This window comes from Hemitrygon akajei, chromosome 5, assembly GCF_048418815.1.
Source record: "Hemitrygon akajei chromosome 5, sHemAka1.3, whole genome shotgun sequence".
Taxonomy (NCBI): domain Eukaryota; kingdom Metazoa; phylum Chordata; class Chondrichthyes; order Myliobatiformes; family Dasyatidae; genus Hemitrygon; species Hemitrygon akajei.
Window position 1 is genome coordinate 182,935,391 of NC_133128.1, and position 23,580 is coordinate 182,958,970.

A 23,580-nucleotide genomic window follows, 5' to 3' on the forward strand; every position below is an offset into this window, starting at 1 on the left:
TCCAATTATTTTACTATGGATTTGCTATTTTTTTTTAGGACCTTTTGAATCTAGCTTTTCAAGATGGTCAAGAAGGTATTATCTAGTTTCCTTATGCTAGATATGCCACTTTGCTCAAGATTCTGAATCTTCAAACCTGGAATTTTAGATGTGAATTCATTGTATTTCACAATTTTTAGCTAAATAATTTGTGCTTTTGCTAATTCCATACTTCATGATAAATATGTTAGTAGAAAGAGGCAGAGGGTACTGGTGGAAAAACAATTTTCTGATTGGAAGCATGTGACTAGTGCTGGGGCCTTTTGCTGTTCATGATATACAGTATATAGACAACTTTGAGGTTTTATTAGTAAGCATGTGGGCGACACCACAAATTGGTGGGGTTGCAGATAGCAAGGAAGGTTGGCTAAATCTACAGCAAGATGGCTCAGACTTACAATTTTTTCCATTCATAGAGATGGTTTTGGGGATAGAATACAGAAGTTAGGCATCATTGCAGGTTAGGGTTTATGGACAGAGATCTGTGGGAGTTATCGGTCAGAGAAACCTTTGCCATTGTACGCCATCGATCCCCATGAATGACGTAGGGTCAGCAAGCACTGTGGACTAAGACCAGCATGAAAGAAGGCTGGTGTCCCTCCAGGTGGGTGAGTCCCTCCCCAGGTCAGCAAATCCAGGGATTGGAGGGTCCATGCAGGTAGGAGTAGGTTAGCAAGCCAGCAGGTCTGGGGCCTGGAGTTTGGGGTCTTGTCATTTGTGAATCTTGGGTTGTTTCTGAAAACTGAAGCCCAAATGTCAAAGATTATGGTCAGTGAGTCCAGAATTTGAGGCCTGATGGGTGAAGCCCTGGGTCTGCGAGTCCTCTGCGGAAGTCAAAAGCCCAATGTCTGTGAGTCCACTGGAGGCCTAGAGGCAGCCTGGCCTGGAGTTGGAGGCCTGTCTGTGACTGTGACTAGATAAGTGGGGGGGGGGGGCAGTAAAGGGCTTTGTTTTGTTACTGTTGTTGTTCTGCTGAACATGATGGGCATGCTATGTTGACACTTGAATGTGTGGCAACACTTGTGGGCTACCCCCAGCACACCCTTGTCAATGTACACAACACTTTTCAATGTACTATGTGACTTCTGAATCAACATCACTGGACAACAAAGATCTTGCTTCCTGAAGACTTTTGGGTGTATCTTATGGATTTTGGGCTGCTGATCATGAAAATCACCCAAAAAAATCCCTATCAGGCATCAAATCACCTATATTTGTTATTTTAATTCACAATTCAAGTCAGAATAACTGATGCAAAGATTAAAGGTGGCATTTTTCTTAGTCCACAAATTAACTACATCATCAGTGAAAGGCAATTCACAGGACTTCTAGTGGGACTGGAGAAAATCACATGGAAGGCATTGAAGGATGTTGCTGAGGATTTTCTTAGCAGCTACAGAACTCCAAACTACATGCATCTGATTGACAACATGCTTTAACCATACAAAAGCATGAAGTGCAACATGTCACTAAAGATTCATTTTCTGCATTCTCATTTGGATTCCTTCCCTGCAAATCTTGGCACTGTCAGTGACGAGCATGGTGAAAGGTTTCACCAGGATATTGCGGTCATGGAGAAACAGTATCAGGGCAACTGGAATCCATCAGAGCAGGCTGATTAGTGTTGGACACTTAAGCAAGAAGCCTCGGACACTGAATACAAATGAAAATCATCAAAATATTATTTTTAGCTCAGTTGAACTATTGCAAAGCATCTGCACCATTATGCAATTAAATGCATTCTATTCAATAACAATTAATTTTTTTGTTTCTCCAAATCCCTGTGATACAAGTAGTCTGAAATTATACTTGTGTTCAGCTTCAAGCCGTCTATCATAAACAAAAAAAGTTTCTGAGGAAGCCTCACTTTTTGAAAAAAATTGTCGTCCAGTGCATTGATAGATGAATTCAGAGAGAAATTTAAGTAAGCAAGTTATCAAATGTGACTGTCTTAATGCATCTAATGAAATTAGTGTAAAAATGTTCTCAACAAATCTGTGCATCATTTCTGTAGTTGGTTAGGGTGGGGAGCTAAAATTACATGACAAGGCTAAATCATTATAAATTTTCTAATACTGCAAACAAATGCCTAGGCTTAGTGCCATAGAACACAATCAACTGGGTGAAAGACATCCTTAAACAAAATTTAAAGGACAATCATTAACGTGGGAACTCTTAATGTAATTCTTAACAGGGCTGCTCCAAAAATATGAACACTGCTAGAAATTGTTGACATCTTAAATAACTTTAACACTGTGTTGTTTTTCGGTCTTCATTGTTTTAAAAATCATTAGAGCTGCTTTGGAGTTGTTTCCAATATGTCAAAGAAAAATTAGCAACCACAGCCCATCTGTCATAGCATTAGAAGTGTTAGACTAATAACTATTAATATAAAGAAAATAAGTGTTAAATCTATTTTTACCCACGTCAAAAGATCCCTGCCATTGATATAAGCAGTAACAAAATAATTCAGAATCAAAATCAGGTTTATCTTCACTGGCATGTGTTGTGAAATTTGTTAACTTATCAGCAGCAGTTCAATGCTATACATGATAATTTAGAAATAAATAAATAGGCAAATCAATTACAGTAACTATATATTTATATTGAATAGATTAAAAATAGTGCAAAAGAGAAATATCTATATAAAGAAGTGATGTAGTGCTCATGAGTTCAATGTCCATTTAGGAATCATGCAGAGGGGAACAAGCTGAGTGTGTGCCTTCAAACTTCTGTACCTCCTTCCTGATGGTAACAATGAGAAGAGGGCATGCCTAGGGTAATGGATGTTGCCTTTCTGAGGCATCACTCCTTGAAGATGCTCTTGGGTATTCTTTGAAGATGTTCCTGGGTACTCTTGGAAGATGCTCTTGGGCACCCAAGATGGGGCTGACTAATTTTACAACTTTCTGTAGCTTCTCTCTGTTCTGTGCAGTAGCCCCCCCCCCCCCACCACCAGACAACGATACAGCCTCTCAGAATGCTCTCCACCGTATATCTGTAGAAGTTTTTGAGTTTTTAGTTGACAAACCAAATCTCTTCAAACTCCTAATGAAATATAGCTGCTGCCTTGCCTTTTTTATAGCTGTATCGATACGTTGGGACCAGGGTAGATCCCCAGAGATCTTGACACCCAGGATCTTAAAATTGCTCACTCTCACTATTCTGATCCCTCTATGAGGATTGGTTTGTGTTCCCTCGTCTTACCCTTCCTGAAGTCCACAATCAGCTCTTTTGTCTTCCTGACATTGAGTTCAAGGTTGTTGCTGTAACTCAACTAGCTGGTATATCTTGCTCCTGTACACCCTCTCATCACCATCTGAGATTCTACCACCAATGGTTGTATCATCAGCATACTTACAGATGATATTTGAGCTATACCTAGCCACACAGTAATGGGAAGAGGGAGAGTAGATAAGTGGGCTAAGTACACATCCCAGAGATACACCAGTGTCGATCATCAGTGAGGAGGAGATATTATCAACAATCTGCACAGATTGTGGTCTTCTGGTTAGGAAGTCGAGGATCCAATTGTAGAGGGAGGTACAGAGGCTTATCGATCAGAATTATAGGAATGATGGTGTTAAACACTGAGTTATAGTCAACAAACATATATAAATTAAATCCATTGTTACAAAAATCCTGGCAGAACCACAAAACAAGAGATCGAGAATTTTTAGAAGCATGGTTCTCAAAGGAAGACTCTATTCACAACCATATTGAACTGGACACAATTTACAGACCTATGCATCTGTGAGATCGGAGCCAAATAGTTGAGCTACGGACACTTGAGGAACCAATGCTCACAATGTCTGACAAACAGGGAAACAGACCAGGAGAGATCACTCAGCTATCCAGTTGGCCGGGACCCATGGAGACTAGAGTCCAGCGCAATAGTCAACCAACCAGAGTAAAGAGTCAGACCAATATAAACACGAGCAGTCAACAGAAACAACTCTCAATTGAGCACTGATGATGTCACCTCGACTGGTGATGAAACGTTTGTGACCTAACCTCCAGGTTCAGCAAACAACCTTACAAACTTGCAGCTAAACCGAGCTATGAATCTTGTCTTTCATTTTAAATCCACTTTATTTTACGGAATGAAAATTACTACTAAATATCACAGAGTAACAATTGTTTGAACTGTCAGTGACAATTGATCACCTTGAGGCCTCACAATACTGTGTTTGATTAGTATGGTATGCATACCAAGTCACTTTCCGACTCATTCTCTAGTAGACTTCCATCTAAATTGATATCAGGCATGTCTGTTATTGGCAGTAGAAGGTACCGAGTTACACCTGCTCCTTCTTCCCAGGTTGGCATGTTTTCAGCTACGGCCAGCCATAAGTTCTCATGCTGTTGGTCCTTTTCTTCAGTAAACCATGCCCCCTGATAACACATTTGAATCAAATTGTAAGAATTTTACAACGTTCATTGAAGTTTGATGCCTTGCAATATTAAGCAATGTTAATAATAATTCCCCAATCATTTTATATCAACAGAGAGATGAGTTGTAGAGAGTAAGCACATTTTTGGAAAAATCAAGATCAAAATTAAATTGAACACCACGGTAACGTAGCGGTTAACGCGACACTATTACAGCTCAGGGTGTTCCGGAGTTCAGAGTTCAATTCCTGCAATGTCTGTCCTCCCCTTGTAATGCCTGGGCTTTTGCCCAGATACTTTGGTTTCCTCCCACAGTCCAAGACACACCAGGTAGGTTCACTGGTCATTGTAAATTGTCCCATGATTAAACTAGGGTTAAGTCAGGCTGGTGGGGTTGCTGTGGCAACTCAGCTTGAAGGGCTAGGAGTGTCAGATAATTTGAAGGCCACGTCGGGCAAGTGTTGAGAGGTTGCCTGCAGATATTGCAATGAGTTTCAGGAAAAGGCAGTCATTAATGAAAATATCAGTCTGGATTAGAATGAACATCTTAACCTCTTTGCCAAATTTTCATGTAGGGTGCAGTTCCTGAACTACATGGAAATAATACCTACTCGATTGGTTTTTATCCATTCTTCCTCTAGTACATTTCCATGTGCTTTGCTCAGTTCTAAAGCATGCTCCAGAAGTTGGTTTGCATGTCCCATTTGGCCAGCCAATACATGGCAATAAGCTTTAAGGTGCAAGAATCGAGCATAAAAAACTGGAGTGGTGTTACATCGCCGTCTGAACTCACGTAGGTACTATTGAAATAAAATACAATATTTTACTAAATTTTATATTTACTAAAGAAGACACAATAATTCCCAAACTCTTCACACTGAACAAGGAATCAGCTGTCTGATTCAGGTTAATAATTTCTATTCGAAATGTTAACTAAATATACATTTCAAAAATGCTTTTCAAAAATGTTTCGGTTCAAATTCTCATAAACCAACTGGACCTTAGAATTATAGAAGAGGCGGTAATGTAACTTAGCAATTAAGCAGAATAACTTTATACCATTTAAAAGTATTTCAAACTTATAATTTATTTTTATAATAGAGCAAAACCCAGCTTCTTTCAGGGTTTAATAATTTCTAAATATCCTGCATTTCTTTTGAGACAGCCCAGATATTGTTAAAAATATTACACACACTATCTAAGAAACTGACAGAATAGTCTATCATTTAAGAAAGGTGAGAGATATTGGATGGAAATGGAAGAACTGCATTGGAATATTGCTTAACATACACTAGCTTGACCAAGTGCGGATAATAGATAGATATTGTCCAGCCTAATTGTCATGCTGGAAATAGTGGTGAGATAGGAGCTGGTATGTTTAAACAGTCACATGGACATCTATACATAGAGTGAAATGTGGTGTTTGCGTCAAATCAAATCAGCAAGGGCTGTGCCAAGCAGCCCACAATGGTTGCCATGCTTCCAACAGGGTATGCCCACAACAAACAACCCCTAACTGCCTGTCTGAAGGATCTGGAGGACCCGGAGAGAGCCCACATGGTTTACAGCATCCAAATACATTTCATAATTTATCAAGAGATGGAAGTTTTCTTTGGTTATGATTTTATAGATTACACGTTCAATTGAAAGCAATTTATACTTATGAGCCCAATTTCATAGCCAAGATCTCCACCACATCAAGGTGCTCCCTTTCATTTAGCAAATGTATCCAGCAATAGGATTTTTTCAATAGTCATGTTAGGTGATACTGATAGAATGCCACCTGGCCAAAGATAATTATTAAAACTCTATTTTAGTAATCTGGAAGATTTCATGTATCAGTTAACTTGTCTCATAATGTTCAGCACTGAGATTCAAAACTAATATATTCACAAATTCCGTCTCACCACCTTCATGAACTATCAGATGCTACATACTGTGTCTGCTCAACTACCAACAATCTCAATCAAGAACCAAACCAACATTCATGCACGTCCGGGATCATATATTACATCTCTTCTGCCCATCTTCATATTTCACAGCACTACTCACTGACAGACACATTGCCCAAATTTACAACACCCTGAAACAGTTCCATTAGTAATTTTTGTATCAAACAGAGAAAGACTCCTTTATCCTCCAACCTTATAAGGCTTCTCATTTTCTTACCAATGTTGTCTGCACTACTTCTAACATCTAAATACCTTTGAAGAACAATTACGACAAATACACTATCACACTATTCTTAGTTTTATTCTCTTTGACATATACACAAATTCACATATACATTGTTTAAAATGAAAGAATGCCAAGCTGCTGCAGCAGCAAGTCAAATTGTACAGGCAATTAAGTGTGTGCAGATCCACAACCCACATTGGTCTCAGCCTTGTTATCATTAGTGCCAAAATTTGCCAGTTTCACTCACTCCAATGAAGTCAATAAATAGTACAACGCACTAGATATGGCAGTGGACTGCAACAACATTCCAGCCAATGTGCTGAAGACATACGCTCAAGAACCTACTATGCCTCTCGCTCAGTAACTCAATGGTAAAACCTCCAAGAGGACCATAACCTTCTCATAGGGTTTGGAGACTTGTGTACCTCAATGACTCAGAGATATGTTGGCTGGAGCCATGGCTTTCTGCCATGCCAAACAAGGGTCAAAGAATAGAGGCCACACTAAGAGTAGTCCACCAGTCCTCCAGGTTCAGGGGTTCAGTTTAGGGCTAACAATCCTGATTGGCAAAACAAAACTGTTATGCAAACAACAATGAAGAATCCTTCTATATTTGAATGCGATGGTATTCCTGAGACTCCACCCAGGACTTGCATGACTGACAGTAGTGAAAACCAAAAGGAAGCAACTGACATGTTGCAGAGAGCCCTGAACACCACCAGAGATGGGGCATCTTCATGCAGCCCTCAATGCCAGTAAGTACAATGGTGTAAGGTTGGCCATATCTGGTAACTTTCAATCTACAAATATTAGAGCAAATTCAGCTTCACCAAAAGCTGCCTTGGCAATCTGCTCTCAATTATCAGCAAAATGATAAGAATTGTTGTCAGCAGCACTCACACGATACATTTACTACTCCTTCCCAGACCTCGTTACAACATTTCAAATATCAACATGAGAGCTGCACATTACTGCCTTTAATATCAAGTCTGCAACAATGCCAACGAGGAACCCTAACGAAATTCAAGCTTATGGAAATTGAAGGGAAAGATCTTGCTGAGGTAGAATCAGAATAAGCAGAGAAGAAAATGGTTATGGTTGTGACAAAGTGCTTTCACGCCAGGGCATCAGTCTGCCACGTCCAGTCGTGGTCAGCTGCTTTATTAATGACTGTTACTTCATGTGCTTAGAAGCTCACTGAAGATTACAGTGCTCACTTCCATTGCCAGTCGTCATACAATGCAGAGGTCAACAAAATGTAGACTGATGTTAGGGATAGTCTCCTATCAAAGGGCCACTAGCCCATTAAATCCATGCCGAGCAAGTGCCCATCCAGCTAGTCCCAAGTTACTGTATTCAGCCAAGTGTTCCCAATCTTTATTATGCCACGGACCACTGCCGTTTACTGAGAGGTCCATGGAACCCCTGGTCTAAGCCTAGCCCCTGTATATATGACTAAAATTATTCTATTGTAACTGTCTCAACCACTTTCACTGACAGCTCATTCCAGATACTCATCACCCTCTGTGTGAAAAGATTGACCCCAGGTCCCTTTTAAGTCTTTCCCCTTCGGTTTTGGCCCCTACTTTTGGGCACAGGTGATGTCTACTCACAATGAAAGACCGGCTAAATACCTAACCTTGACAGTCAATGCCTTCTCCTTGCTCACTCTCTCACGATCGACTTTGTACCCTCAGCACTGGCCTGATACTCAATCAGAAGAGTCACATAATTACTCTGCATTGCAATGGAAGTTCAGAGACTGGGTATACTGGGCTAAGTAATGTACTGTACAAGCACCCAAAGCTCTTACACATTGCGGAAAGTCAGAATTCTAATAGAATTCTCCCCCTTGTCCTAGGTATTGCAAATTACTTTGTTCAGCCTATATCCCTCAAAGCCAGGAGTTCCCAAACATTTTTATGCCATGGACCCCTACTGTTACACCTGAACTACAGGGGGCCCAATAGCCTTGCACGGAGGTTTGTTACTGCTATTGGGGGGGGGGAGGGGTTTAAACTAGATTTGCAGGGGGATGGGAACCGGAGTGACAGAGTAGGTAGTGGAGCCGGGGTGAAAATGACATGTTAAAGTTTCATGCAAAGTCAAAAATAGAACTGCTGTGTGTGGTGGTAATAATCCTCTGAGGTGTGTCTATTTCAATGCAAGGAGTATTGTGGGGAAGGCTGATGAGCTGAGGGTGTGGATTGACACGTGGAATTATGACATTGTAGCCATTAGTAAAACTTGTCTACAGGAGGGGCAGGACTGGCAGCTTAATGTTCCAGGGTTCTGATGATTCAGACGTGATAGAGGCAGAGGGATGAAGGGTGGGGGGGGGGGGGGGGGGGTGGCATTGCTAGTCAGGGAAAATGTTACAGCAGTGCTCAGGCAGGACAGATTAGAGGGCTTGTCTACCGAGGCCATATGGGTGGAGCTGAGAAACAGGTGTATGACCACATTAATGGAGTTGTATTATAGACCACCCAATAGTCAGCAAGAATTGGAGGAACAAATCTGCACAGAGATAGCAGACAACTGCAGGAAACAAAGTTGTGATAGTAGGGGATTTCAATTTTCCACATATTGATTGTGACTCCCATACTGTTAAAGGTCTAGACGAGTTAGAGTTTGTTAAATGTGTTCAGGGAAGTTTTCTAAATCAATATATAGAGGTACTGACTAGAGAGGATGCAATATTAGATCTTCTATTAGGAAATGAGTTAGGACAGGTGACGGAAGTGTGTGTAGGGGAACACTTTGGTTCCAGTGATCATAACACCATTAGTTTCAATTTGATCATGGATAAAGATAGATCTGGTCCTAGATTTGAGGTTCTAAACTGGAAAAAGGTCAAATTTGAAGAAATCAGAAAGGATCTAAAAAACATGGATTGGGACAGGTTGTTCTCTGGCAAGGATGTGGTTGGTAAGTGGGAGGCCTTCAAAGGAGAAATTTTGAGAGTGCCGAGCTTGTATGTTCCTGTCAGGATTAAGGCAAAGTGAATAAGGATCAGGAACCTTGGTTCTCTAGGGATATTGGAACTCTGAAAAAGAAGAGAGATGTATGACATGTATAGGAAACAGGGAGCAAATAAGGTACTTGAGGAGTATAAAAAGTGCAAAATATACTTAAGATAGAAATCAGGAGGGCTGAAAGAAGAGATGAGGTAGCTTTGGCAGTCAAGGTGAAGGATAATCCAAAGAGCTTCTACAGGTATATTAAGAGCAGAAGGATAGTAAGGGATAAAATTGATTGGTCCTCTTGAAGATCAGAGTGGTTGGCTATATATGGAACCAAAAGAAATGGGGGAGATCTTAAATGGGTTTTTTGTGTCTGTATTTACTAAGGAAACTGGCACGGCATCAATGGAAATGAGACAAGTAAGTAGTGAGGTCATGGAACCGATACAGGTTGAAGAGGAGGAGGTGCTTGTTATCTTGAGGCAAATCAGAGTAGATAAATCCCCAGGACCTGACAGGGTATTCCCTCGGACATTGAAGGAGACTAGTGTTGAAATTGCAGGGGCCCTGGCAGATATATTCAAAATGTCGGTATCTACAGGTGAGGTGCCGGAGGATTGGAGGATAGATCATGTTGTTCCATTGTTTAAAAAAGGCTCAAAAAGTAATCCGGGAAATTATAGACCGGTAAATTTGACATCTATAGTAGGTAACTTATTGGAAGGAGTACTAAGAGATAGGATCTACAAGTAATTGGATGGACACGGACTTACTAGGGAGAGTCAACACAGCTTTACGTGTGGTAGGTCATGTTTAATCTATTAGAGTTTTTCAAGGAAGTTAGCAGGAAAGTGGATGAAGGGAAGGCTTGGATGTTGTCTACATGGACTTCAGTAAGGCCTTTGACAAGGTCCTACATGGGAGGTTAGTTAGGAAGATTCAATTGCTAGGTATACATGGTGAGGTAGTAAATTGGATTAGACATTGGCTCAATGGGAAAAGTCAGAGAGTGGTAGTGGAGGATTGCTTCTCTGATTGGAAGACTATGACTAGTGGTGTGCCACAGGGATCAGTGCTGGGTCCATTGTAATTTGTGATCTGTATCAATGATCTGGATGATAATGTGGTAAATTGGATCAGTAAATTTGCTGATGATACAAAGATTGGAGGTGTAGTGGACAGTGAGGAAGGTTTTCAAAGCTTGCAGAGGGATTTGGACCATCTGGAAAAATGGGCTGAAAAATGGCAAATTGAGTTTAATACAGACAAGTGTGAGGTATTGCACTTTGGAAGGACAAACCAAGGTAGAACATACAAGGTAAATGGTAGGACACTGAGGAGTGCAGTAAAACAGAGGGATCTAGTAATACAGATACAAAATTCCCTAAAAGTGGCGTCTCAGGTAGATAAAGTAGTAAAGAGAGCTTTTGGTACATTGGCCTTTATAAATTAAAGTATTGAGTATAAGAGTTGGAATGTTATGGTGAGGTTGTATAAGGCATTGGTGAGGCCGAATTTGGAGTATTGTGTACAGTCTTCGTCACTAAATTACAGGAAGGATATTAATAAGGTTGAAAGAGTGCAGAGAAGGTTTACAAGGATGTTGCCGGGACTTGAGAAACTGAGTTACAGAGAAAGGTTGAATAGGTTAGGACTTTATTCCCTGGAGTGTAGAAGAATGAGGGGAGACTTGATAGAGGTATATAAGATTATGATGGGTATAGATAGAGTGAATGCAAGCAGGCTTTTTCCACTGAGGCTCGGGGAGAAAAAAACCAGAGGACATGGGTTAAAGGTGAAGGGGGAAAAGTTTAAAGAGAATACTGGGGGGCGCTTCTTCACAGAGAGTGGTGGGAGTGTGGAATGAGCTGTCAGGTGAAGTGGTAAATGCAGGCTCACTTTTAACATTTAAGAAAAAACTTGGACAGGTACATGGATGAAAGGTGTATGGAGGGATATGGGCCAGGTGCAGGTCAGTGGGACTAGGCAGAAAAATGGTTCGGCACAGCCAAGAAGGGCCAAAAGGCCTGTTTCTGTGCTGTAATGTTCTATGGTTCTATTAACCGAAGGATCTGTGATCTTGACATGGTTTTTAGAAAACATTATCCTATTTTTAATGCACTTTAATAACAACCAATTTTCAGGAATGCATAATAATAATGGCGGCAGGGTAGTGTAGTGGTTAGCACAACACTTTACAGTACCAGTTACCCAAGTTCGATTCCCGACGCTGCCTGTAAGGAGCTTGTATGTTCTCCCTCGTGATGGTGTGAGTTTCCCCTGGGTTTTCCGGTTCCCTCACACAGTTCAAAGATGTACCAGTTAGTAGGTTAACTGGTCATTGCAAATTTTCCTGTGGTTAGGCTCGGGTTTATTTGGAGGATTGCAAAGCAATGTGGCTCAAAGACCAAAAGGGCCTATTCAGAGCTGAATCTTAATAAATAAATAATAAGGGGTGTGTGCTTAACCCACTGCTCTGCTCTCTACATACACGACTCTGTGGCTAGGCACAGCTCAAATACCATCTGTAAATTTGCTGATGATTCAACCATTGTTGGTAGAATCTCAGGTGCTGACCAGTGGGCATACAGAAGTGAGATATGCCAATAGTGGAATGGTGCCACAGCAACAATCTGGCACTCATCGTCAGTAAGACAAAAGAGCTGATTGTGGACTTCAGGAAGGGCAAGACGAAGGAACAAATACCAATCCGCACAGGGCGATCAGAAGTGGAGAGACTGAGCAGCTTCAAGTTCCTGGGTGTCAAGATCTGAGGATCTAACCTGGTCTCAACATATTGATGTAGTATAAAGAAATTAAGACAGCGGCTATACTTTATTACGAGTTTGAAGAGATTTGGCATGTCAACAAATACACTCAAAAACTTCTATAGTTGTACTGTGGAGAGCATTCTGACAGGCTGCATCACTGTCTGGTATGGAGGGGGTACTGCTCAGGACTGAAAGAAGGTTGTAATTATCATTAATTAATTAATTAAGTGATCATTAATGGAGAACGTGTGGAGCAGGTTAAGACCTACAAGTATCTGGGAGTACAGTTAGACGAGAAGCTAGACTGGACTGCCAACACAGATGCCTTGTGCAGGAAGGCACAGAGTCGACTGTACTTCCTTAGAAGGTTGGCATCATTCAATGTCTGTAGTGAGATGCTGAAGATGTTCTATAGGTCAGTTGTGGAGAGCGCCCTCTTCTTTGTGGTGGCGTGTTGGGGAGGAAGCATTAAGAAGAGGGACGCCTCACGTCTTAATAAGCTGGTAAGGAAGGCGGGCTCTGTCGTGGGCAAAGTACTGGAGAGTTTAACATCGGTAGCTGAGCGAAGGGCGCTGAGTAGGCTACGGTCAATTATGGAAAACCCTGAACATCCTCTACATAGCACCATCCAGAGACAGAGAAGCAGTTTCAGCGACAGGTTACTATCGATGCAATGCTCCTCAGACAGGATGAAGAGGTCAATATTCCCCAATGCCATTAGGCTTTACAATTCAACCGCCAGGACTTAAGAACTTTTTAAAAGCTATTATTAATGCTTTTTGAGAGAGTGATTAGATGCATATCATATTTTTACTGAGTTAAGTATTGTATGTAATTAGTTTTGCTACAACAAGTGTATGGGACATTGGGGAAAAAAATGTTGAATTTCCCCATGGGGATGAATAAAGTATCTATCTATCTATCTATCTATCTATCTAAATCTAGTCAGCTCCATCTTGGGTACTAGCCTACAAAGTACCCAGGACATCTTTAAGAAGTGGTGTCTCAGAAAGGCAGATTCCATTATTAAGGACCTCCAGCACCCAGGGCATGCCCTTTTCTCACTGTTACCATCAGGTAGGAGGTACAGAAGCCCGAAGGTACACACTCACCAATTCAGGAACAGCTTTTTCCCCTCTGCCCCAAATGAACATTGAACCTTTGGACACTGCCTCACTTTTTAAAAAAAAAACAGTATTTCTGTTTTTGCACATTTTTAAAGAATCTATTCAATACACATAATTGATTTACTTGTCTATTATTTTTACTTTATTATTATTTTTTCTCTGCTATATTATGTATTGCATTGAACTGTTGCTGCTGCTAAGTTAACAAATTTCACATCACATGATGATGATAATAAACCTGATTCTGATTCATTGATAGATTATGTCTAGGAAATCAATACTTTTAAAGTACGACTTGTGGCCTTGATCCTTTTGGAAAACAACTCTACTTTTTTGAAAGAGCTTTTAATAAAGTTACATCAGATCCTGAACAAAATGGCAAAACTCACATTTAAACACTATGATAACTTAGATCATTTTGTTGTTTTTGTACTGTGTGTGTACTTTCTTACAAAAATAGTATATAATTTGTATTTAATATATGGTTTTCTTGTGAATGCTACTGATAGGATGTTCTGTGCCTGTGATGCTGTCGCAATTAAGCTTTTCATTGTAATTGCACTTGTGCATACACGTACTTCTGCACTTGACAATAAGCTCAATTTTGGCTTTGCTATATTATTCTAATAATGAGAACTTTAAGAATAAAATCAAACCTCCTTTGTTTGCTGGTAGACTTCCATGACAGTTTCCTGCTTTTCCCACAATGCTTTTCTAAACACCAAGATCTGACACTCCAAGAACTTGGCATAGCCATACATTGAGAACAGAGAAGCATTTGTGTGAGTCATCAATCGTTTTGAAGTTTTAAATGATGGAATAGCCTTTTTCCATTGCGACAACCTAAAAAACCTGTGTTGACCATGACTAAATATTAGCAATGTAAAACATTACAATTAAAAAAAATCAAACAACTTTTATTCAGCTTTAAAGTTTAAATGAACTCAGTCTACACTTGACTCTCTCTCTTCTCCCCCATCCCATCAGACAGAAGGTACAAAATGAGACCCTAGTCTGATGAGCTAGACTCTTGACTGCACAAACTACCTTATTATGGCCTTGCATTTATTGTCTGCCTGCACTGCACTTTATCTGTAACTGTAACATTCTATTCTAAATTGTTATTGTTTTCCCTTGTACTATCGCAATGCACTCATGTAAGAATCCCAAACGTTTTTATGCTTTGGACCAATACCATTAGACAAGGGCCACGGACCCCAGGTTGGTAACCCTACACTAATGTGATGAAATGATATGTATAGATGGCAGGCAAAACAAAGTGTAACACGCTGTAGGGTTTCACTGCTAATGTAATGGTTTCTCTGTAATGTTTCACTGCTAATGTACTGGTCTCTCTGTAATGTTTCACTGCTAATGTACTGGTCTCTCTGTAGCAGCAATGTTTGGGTTATGACTAGAGATAACTGGGCTTTGGAATGCGCACTGTCCAATGACAGGCACGTTTATCTTTCTTGTGGATCTGGGAGCAGGGATTTTGCAGTCTTTTGTCAGCGAGAGATGAAGAGAGAAGAGACAAATGGAAAGAGCTGGTAGACTGGCGGACAGAGCGGACTTGGGGCGAGGGTCCGACGGTCAATGACGCTTGGAGGAGGGGAACGAATGGACAGAACCATGAGCTCCAACATGGTCATTCGACTGTTTCATTAAAATGGGCCCTTTTTATTTTCTTTACTAACCCTACAGTCAGATCAAGATTTAAAAAGTTCAATCATTTAATTGCATATGGTGTACTGTCTGAGATTTGTAACTGGGCAACACATCACGCAGCATCCACACAAACGAGATTTCTCAGTTTGGCTGGGCCAGAGGTTGTCTTCCCCTAGACAAACGCATGCTGGCCGAGCCTGAGGGTTACAAAAGTTTTCTACTGTTCCTTGGTAAATATGACAATCAAAAACCAATTTACTAATTTATCACCATTTAAAATGGCAATATTTCAATTATGCATCAAATTTGGCAATTGTTACTGAGGAGCTCGGTATTATGAAATGTGTCTTGCAATTAGAAAACAGGCCTTGCCATCGAACATTCCTCCCTTTCATTCTTGGGATTATTTTCATAAACTTCTCCAACGCCAGCAGATTCTTACTCCTCACAATGCTCTAAATCACTATTTGATGTTATCAAACCAGATCAACTCAGCAGGTCAAACAGGATCTGCGAAAAGAACACAACCTTTCAGGACTTGGAATCCTATCAGAGTGGAGAACAGTCTATTCCATTTTTCAGTGCACTGCTTTTCTCAGTTCTGGTAAAGTTCCAAGACCCAAAGTATTAATTTTCTCTTTTTGTTCTTTATTAGCAATAAATATTATTTTTTACCAGAGTGCAACTGATGAGTGAAGTGACAGCATTAAATTCTTTTCAGACTTTATTATGGGATCATCAATCGCTCCATTGACAAATGAAAGGCATTCTTCAAATGGCCTTACTGCAATACCTAAAGCAAAAGAAATATTGTATGTGAATTTCATATCTTCCTAGAACAGTTAAACTAGCCTAGGGAGACAAAATTAAAGCTTTACAAATTATTTAAAAGTTTATTAAGTTACTATAACATTCAAAAAACACTTAAAACAGTTAAAAATTTTAAACTAATACTTAGCATAAAAAAGGACAAGGTATCTCTATACCACTCAGGCAGAGTTGTTTTAATAGAGTGGATTTCCCATTGTAAGTGGGACAACCAGCATTGGAGTGCAGCTACTAAAATCACCAAGAAGAACCAACCAGAATGTTGCTACTTCTGTGTTTGCATGGACAGCTTCCCGCAGACAGGTTAACAAAATTCAGGCCATTAAAAAGAAATTGAAAATAATATCAAATTTGATTAATCTGATTTGACACCAACAATGATGCAATCAAAATGGACCAAATACTCTCCTTTTTCCATAGAAATAATCACAGATTTTGGCAAAATATTTTCTAATTCCTAATGTTTTAGAGCTTTGATATAGAAAGGAGAATCAAAAAAGCCATTTACAAAAATACAATACTGTGCAAAAGTCTTAGGCACATGCAAAAAACATTCTGCAAAGTGAAGATCCTTTCAAAAATAATTAAAAGTTTTTATGAAGAGCAGTAAACAGTTTAAAAAAAACTATATCAACCCAGATGAGTGTGAAGTGGTTCATTTTGATAGGTCAAATTTGAAGACAGAATATAATATGAATGGTAACGCTTGTGGCAGTGTGGAGGACCAGTGAGATATTGGGGTCTGTATCCATAGGACACTCAAAAGCTGCTGCACAGGTTGACAGTGTTGTTAAGAAGGCATATGGTGTGTTGACATTCAATCAGGGAGCTGAGTTCAAGAGTTGCAAGATAATGTTACAGCTATACAAGACCTTAGTTAGGCCGCGCTTGGAGTACTGTGTTCAGTTCTGGTCACCTCACTACAGGAAGGATGTGGATACTATAGAGAGAGTGCAGAGGAGATTTACTGGGATGATATCTGGATTGGAGATCATGCCTTATGAGAATAGGTTGAGTGAACTTTGCCTTTTCTCTTTGGAGCGACGGAGGATGAGAGGTGACCTGATAGAGGTGTACAAGATGATGAGAGGCATTGATTGTGTAGATAGCTTTTTCCCAGGGCCTAGATGGCTAACATGAGAGGGCATTGTTTTAAGGTGCTTGAAATTACGGTAGGTACAAGAGGAACATCAGAGGTAAGTTTTTCACACGGAGAGTGGTGGGTGCGTGGAATGCACTGCCAGCAATGGTGGTAGAGGAAGTTACAATAGAAACTCTTAAGTAGGTATATGGAGCTTTGAAATATAGAGGGCTATGTGGTAGGGAAATTCTAGGCCATTTCTAGAGGAGGTTACATGGTCGGCACAACACCGTGGAACACTAAAATGTGCTGTAGATTTCTATTTTCTATGTTCTAAATCAATAATTGGTGTGACCACCTTTTGTCTTTAAAACTGTGTCAGTTCTCTTAGGTACACCGTTGTGTAGTTTTATAGGAAAAATCACATGGTAGGTTGTTCAAAGCATCTTGGGAGAACTTGCCACAGTCGTTCAGCAGACTTTGGCTGTCTCATTTGTTTCTGTCAGCCTTGATTAAAATAAGATCGGGCTCTGTGGAGACAATACCATCTGAAACCACATAAAAATCTAGTATGCTTAAGAATTTTGCACATACTGTATGCAAATAAATACTTAGACTTTTATGGTACCCTTTAGTAGGATACTTACCTTCTTGGAGTGCAAGATCAAGGCAAGCTGCATAGTATGTAGCCTGACCAAGTATGTTGTATGCTGAGACTGAAGAGCCATTCAAATATGTCATCAGGTCAACGTATTCTGTGAGTCTACGAATCAAAAAATACTTTATATCATAATGATGTGTGATTATTTTAGCAGACTGATGATGAATCATAAAGAGCTGACTAATACATTTATACATTATCTCCAGCTTATAATATGGATAATTACATTTCCAATTATCATATTCTAAAATAAAGAAAGTTTGTTACCACTCTGGTCTTTCTTTGAAAGAACTATCTAATTACTTCAACTTTTCTTCCAAATATTTTCCTCATCAAGTAGATATCCATTTCCTTTTGAAAGTGACTATTGAATCTGCTATCACTATCTTTTGAAGACTTAAATGTTAAAATGTTATCTCCCAAAACATCTTATTATAATCTGTATCTTTTTTTATTGTAATTAATTAAAATTCATATTATTCGAGATTATTCTGGACTCAGGGTGAACTTCAGTAGCTAACTTCAGCCAGCAATCTTTAGATCTAAATATTGACAGCAGATTAAATTTAAAATGCAGCTCTGGACAATGGGCTCCTAAGAGCCATGAACCGCAGTTAATTGAAAGACCAGACAATGTCGATTTAACATTCATTTTGGTGTCTGTAGGGTGGAAGTGAAGAAGGAGCTGTGAAAATTATCCATAATCCAAAGAAAGCATTGTCAACACACAATTGTCCTTTGATCTTTAGCTTATAAGATGTCATGTGATATTGGGTCGAGCAGGCCTCTTCCTACAAAAGGATCTCAACATGATGCCTTCTGTGTCTCACTTTGTCAAATAAAATACTACTTCATATCTAGCAGTTACATCTTTCTGGTGACTTTGCTCACATTACAACACATGTCCCCAACTACTAATCTTGACTACTCATCAAAACCACACATAATTTTGAATATATCTTTCTTAAACTCCTCTAATAAAGACAAACTGTTTTTCTCCCCAACTATTTCCATGCCATTAAATTCGATCATTTCAGGGATCATCCTGGAAAGCCTGCAATCCACGCATATCCTTCTTGGGCTGTGTGCTCAGAATTGCGAACAATACTTTGAGGCTTAATCAATGAATTAATGAGCTTCTCAATCACTTCTTTGTGACAGTACAAAGCATCCTGTCAGCTTCTCTTTAAAAGCATTACCCATGTCCTGCCAGCTTTGAAGCTCTGTATCTGGCTCAAGCACCCCCATCCCACACAGTTCTTCATCTTGGATCTTATAGTTCAACTCATTTCAATTCCATTCAAGTTTAATTGTCATTCAGTCATACATGAATACAGCCAAATGTGATAGTGTTACGTTAGGGCCAAGGTGCAAGTCACACAGCACAAAGCATACATAGCACGTACATGATAGCAAGTCCATAAAGATATCAGTAATATACAGCCACACAATAAGCAAGTCCAGACTCAAGCCACAATAGAGCTTGTCTTCTGACAATTGAACACTAGGGGGCAGCACTGACTCCAGCCTGGACACCACACCTCACCGCCCCCAGTGGAGCGCACTGTCTTCACCGAGTTTCCTTTATATTAAGTTTTATTTTCCATCCGTCTGCACATTTCATCAACATTTATTTCACATTTCAATTTCATCAAGATGCATATCCTCCTGGTTAATTATAGTATTCACTGTTTGATGTATTTTGATGCCTTGGGTCACTGGGAGCCTAGAAATTATCTCTTCTACCTGAGCTTGGGTTGTTAGTATTCATCAAAAGAGGTAATAGGCCTGCACGATACAGAATTACAAACCAGACCTCGTACCTGACTCCTCTCTGACATCAGAGTAATGATGCCCTGTGTGCTTTACCTTTACAAAGTTTGGAGAGTTTTTTTCTTGTAAAGGGGATTGGTTATACGCCAATTTTCATAGCTTCTTCTCAGTAACAAGCTGTCTTTTTCAAACTGAATGGAAATGACAGACTCTAATTTTCTTGAAATGCAGTCAAATTGAAGTGTCAGCATGGAGCTCAGAGGGTTTGCATCAGGTATATGCAGGAGGAAATTCTATCCTAAACCACTGCATTGCTCTCAAATACAAAGTAGCCAAGAATCTCCTCGACATATAAAAATGAATAAAGCACTTTGTCATCAAATTACAGAACATTACAGCATAGAAATAGGCCCTTCAGCACATCTAGTCAATGTCAATCCATTAATCTGCCTAGTCCCATTAACCAGCACCTGGACCGTAGCCCTCTATTCCCTTCGTTTCCATGTACCTATCCAAAATTTTCTTAAATGTTCCAATCAAACTCACATGTACCACCACTTGCACTGACAGCTCATTCCACACTCACTACACTCTGAGTGAAGTAGTTCACCTTTTTGTTCCCCTGAAACATTTCACCTTTCATCCTTAACCCATGACCTCTAGTTGCAGTCTGACACAACCTCAGTGGAAAAAGCCTGCTTGCATTAACCCTATCGTTACCCCTCATAATTTTGTATACCTCTATCAAATCTCCTCTCAACCTTCTACGTTCTAGGGAATAAAGTCCTAACCTATTCAATCTTTCCCAATCACTCAGGTCCTTAAGTCCCAGCAACATGCTTGGAAGTTTTCTCTGCAGCCTTTCAATCATATTTACACCTCTCCAGTAGGTAGACAGGACACACTACTTCAAATTAGGCATCACCAATATCTTATGCAATTTCAACATAACATCCCAGCTCCTGTACTCAGTACATGGATTTACGAAGGCCAAATGGTCAGAAGTTTTCTTTAGAACCCTACCTACCTGTGACACCACTTCCAATGAACTATGGATCTGTACTCCCAGAATTTTTTGTTCTACCACACTCTTCAGTGCCCTTCTGTTTGTTGTTTAAGACCTAGCCTGTTGGGTGATCCTGAAGTGTAACAGCTCAAACTTGTCTACATTAAATTCCCTCTGCCATTTTCTAGCCTATTTTGTCCAGCTGGTCTAGATCCTGCTGCAAACTTTGATAGTCTTTCTCTCTCTCCACTCCAGCCCAAATCTTTGTGTAACCAGGCTCTTAATGTCTCTCAAAAAGCAAGGTTCTCTAAACCTGTTGTTCTTCCCTTTTATTCTCACAGGAACATACAAATACCGTACTTTCAAAATTTTACTTGAAGGCCTGCCACTTACACTTCTGTCAGAAGATACCCTATTTCAGCGCAAACTCACCAGATCCTTTCTGATACAATCAAAATCAGCCTGTCTCAAATTTAGAATCTCAAGCTGAGGACCAGGTCTTTCCTTTTCCATAATTACTTTGAAAGTAATGGCATTATGATCACCTGATGCAAAGTGTACCCCTACACAAACTTTTGTCACCCTGTCTCTTTCCCTGATAGGAGATCTAATATCACAATCCCTCTTGTTGGGATTCCTACACACTGATTAAGGGAACTTTCCTGAAAACATCTGACAAACTCTTTCCCATCCAGCCCTTTTACAGTATGGGAGTCCCAGTCAACATGTGAAAAGTTAAAATCACTTTTTATCAGAACCTTATGTTTATTGTAACAGTCAGCAATCTCTACAAATTTGCTCCTCTAAATCCCTCAGACTGTTGGTTGGTCTATAATATAATCCAATTATCATGATCATACCTTTCTTATTTCTACTGATAAAGCCTTACTGGATGAGCTCCCCTGTCTGTTGTGACTGAGCACAACCATGACATGTCCCTTACTAGTAATGCCAACCCTCCCCCCTTTAATCCATCCCACTCTCTTAAATCTAAAACAATGGAACCCCAGAACAATCCTGCAAGCAAGTCTCACTAGTGGCTACAATGTCATAATTCCACATGCTGATCCATGCCCAAAGCTCATCTGCCTTTCCTACAATATTCCTCGCACTGAAATATATGCAACTCAGAACATTAGCCCCACTGCGCTCAGCCTTTCAATTCTTGACTTTGTCTGTAGGTTTAACAACATCTTTCTCCACAACCATGCCATTATCAGTTCTGGCACTGGTTCCCTTCGCTCTGCTACGGTAATTTATACCCCCTCCTTAGTGCAGCACCAGCAAACCTTCCTGCTGGGATAACAGACCCCCTCCAGTTAAGGTGCAAACTGTCCTTTCTGTACTGGTCCCACCTTCTACCTCTTTGTCAGGCCAGAAGTACAATCTGCTAATGCACAAAATATGCTCTACCTTTTCCCAACCTGTTTTTTAAAGCCATGGGCCAATACCATTAAGGGGTTTGTGAACCCCAGGTTTGAAATCCCTGAGCTACATAATGGATATTAGAATTACAGTAAAACCATTATTAGGTCTGAAGTCATAGAAGAAGCAAAAACTTAAATATTCAGTCTCTTGCCATTGTGAGATCATCATCATGATTATGTGTCACATCATGCCATTGGCAATTATGATCTCATGACCATGATTGGTCTTGGCAAATTTTTCTACAAATGTGGTTTGCTATTGCCATCTTCTGGGCAGTGTTTTTACAAGATGGGTGAGCCCAGCCACTATCAATACACTTCAGAGATGGTCTGTTTGGCATCAGAGGTCGCATAACCAGGACTAGTGATATGCACCAGCTGCTCATACAACCATCCACCACCTGCTCCCATGGCTTCACTTGACCCTGATCGGGAGTCTAAGCAGGTGATACACCTTACCCAAGCTCCACTGGAACAAGTGCTCAACTTCTTCCCACACCATCTTTGTGATGCTCCTCTGCACTCCTTCCATCTTCCCTACAGCAGGATGACCAAAAGTGAACATTACACCCGATGCAGCCTCACCAACGTCCTAACGTAACTTCTATATTCAATGCCTGACTGATGAAGACCATCCTGCCAAAAGATTTCTTCACCACCCTGTTTACCTGCGACGCCACTTCTAGGGAGCCAGGTATCTGTACACTTAGGTCCCCCTATTCTAAAGCATTCTCCAGGGCCCAACCATTCACTGGGAAAATTTTATCCTCATTTGTCTTTCTAAAATGCTGCACCTAACACATATTCAAATTAAAATTAATTTCTCAGTCTTTGCTCCACCTACCCAACTGATCAAAATCCTTCTATTGGGCTCTACTCCCTGGAGGTCACGAGAATGAGGGGGGATCTCATAGAACCATTCTGAATGTTAAAGGGCCTGAACAGATTAGATATGGCAAAGTTATTTCCCATGGTAGGGGATTCTAGGACAAGAGGATACGGCTTCAGGATTGAAGGACGTCCATTTAGAAATAAGATGCGGAGAAATTACTTTAGTCAGAGGGTGGTAAATCTGTGGAATTTGTTTCTATGAGTGGCTGTGGAGGCCAAGTCATTGGGCGCATTTAAGGCAGAGATAGATATATTCTTGATTAGCCAGGGCATCAAAGAGTATGGGGTGAAGGCAGGGGAGTGGAGGTGACTGGAAGAATTGGATCAGCCCATGATTGAATGGCGGAGCAGAGCCAATGGGCTGAATGGTCTACTTCTGCTCCTATATCTTATGGTGTAAATCCAGAGAACCATCTTCACACTCTATGACACCACTTATTTTCATTGCAATGTGACGTGGAGGAACATCACCTTACATTCCCGCTGGGTACCCTCCATTCCGATTGCATGAATAATTATTTCTCCTTCCAGTGAAGGAATTTTCCCCCAACCCCATCTTCCTTTATTCTCCATTCTGACCTTTCACTTCTCTCCTGCCTATTACTTTTCCCCGGGTCCCCTCCTCCTTCTCTTTCTCCTATTGTCCACACTCGTCTCCTATTAGATTCTTTCTTCTCCAGCCCTTTAACTTTTCCCACCCACCTGGCTTCACCTTTCATCTTCCAGCTAGCTTCTTTCCCCTCCACACCACCTTTTTGTTCAGGCATCTTTCCCT

General features: G+C 40.4%; 1 protein-coding gene across 1 annotated transcript in view; it reads right to left on the minus strand.

Moving 5' to 3' along the window:
- Positions 1-4,124: 4,124 nt before the first annotated feature.
- The window catches only part of LOC140728538 (adenylate cyclase type 10-like), a 123,608-nt gene continuing 104,152 nt past the window's right edge, over positions 4,125-23,580 (minus strand). The window contains exons 29-33 of the mRNA XM_073047406.1: positions 17,695-17,810; positions 15,814-15,931; positions 14,127-14,322; positions 5,043-5,231; positions 4,125-4,434 (exon numbers count right to left, since the gene is read on the minus strand). Of these exons, the coding sequence (XP_072903507.1) occupies positions 4,234-4,434; positions 5,043-5,231; positions 14,127-14,322; positions 15,814-15,931; positions 17,695-17,810 (820 nt within the window). The 3' untranslated portion in view covers positions 4,125-4,233. The remainder of the gene's footprint in view (positions 4,435-5,042; positions 5,232-14,126; positions 14,323-15,813; positions 15,932-17,694; positions 17,811-23,580) is intronic.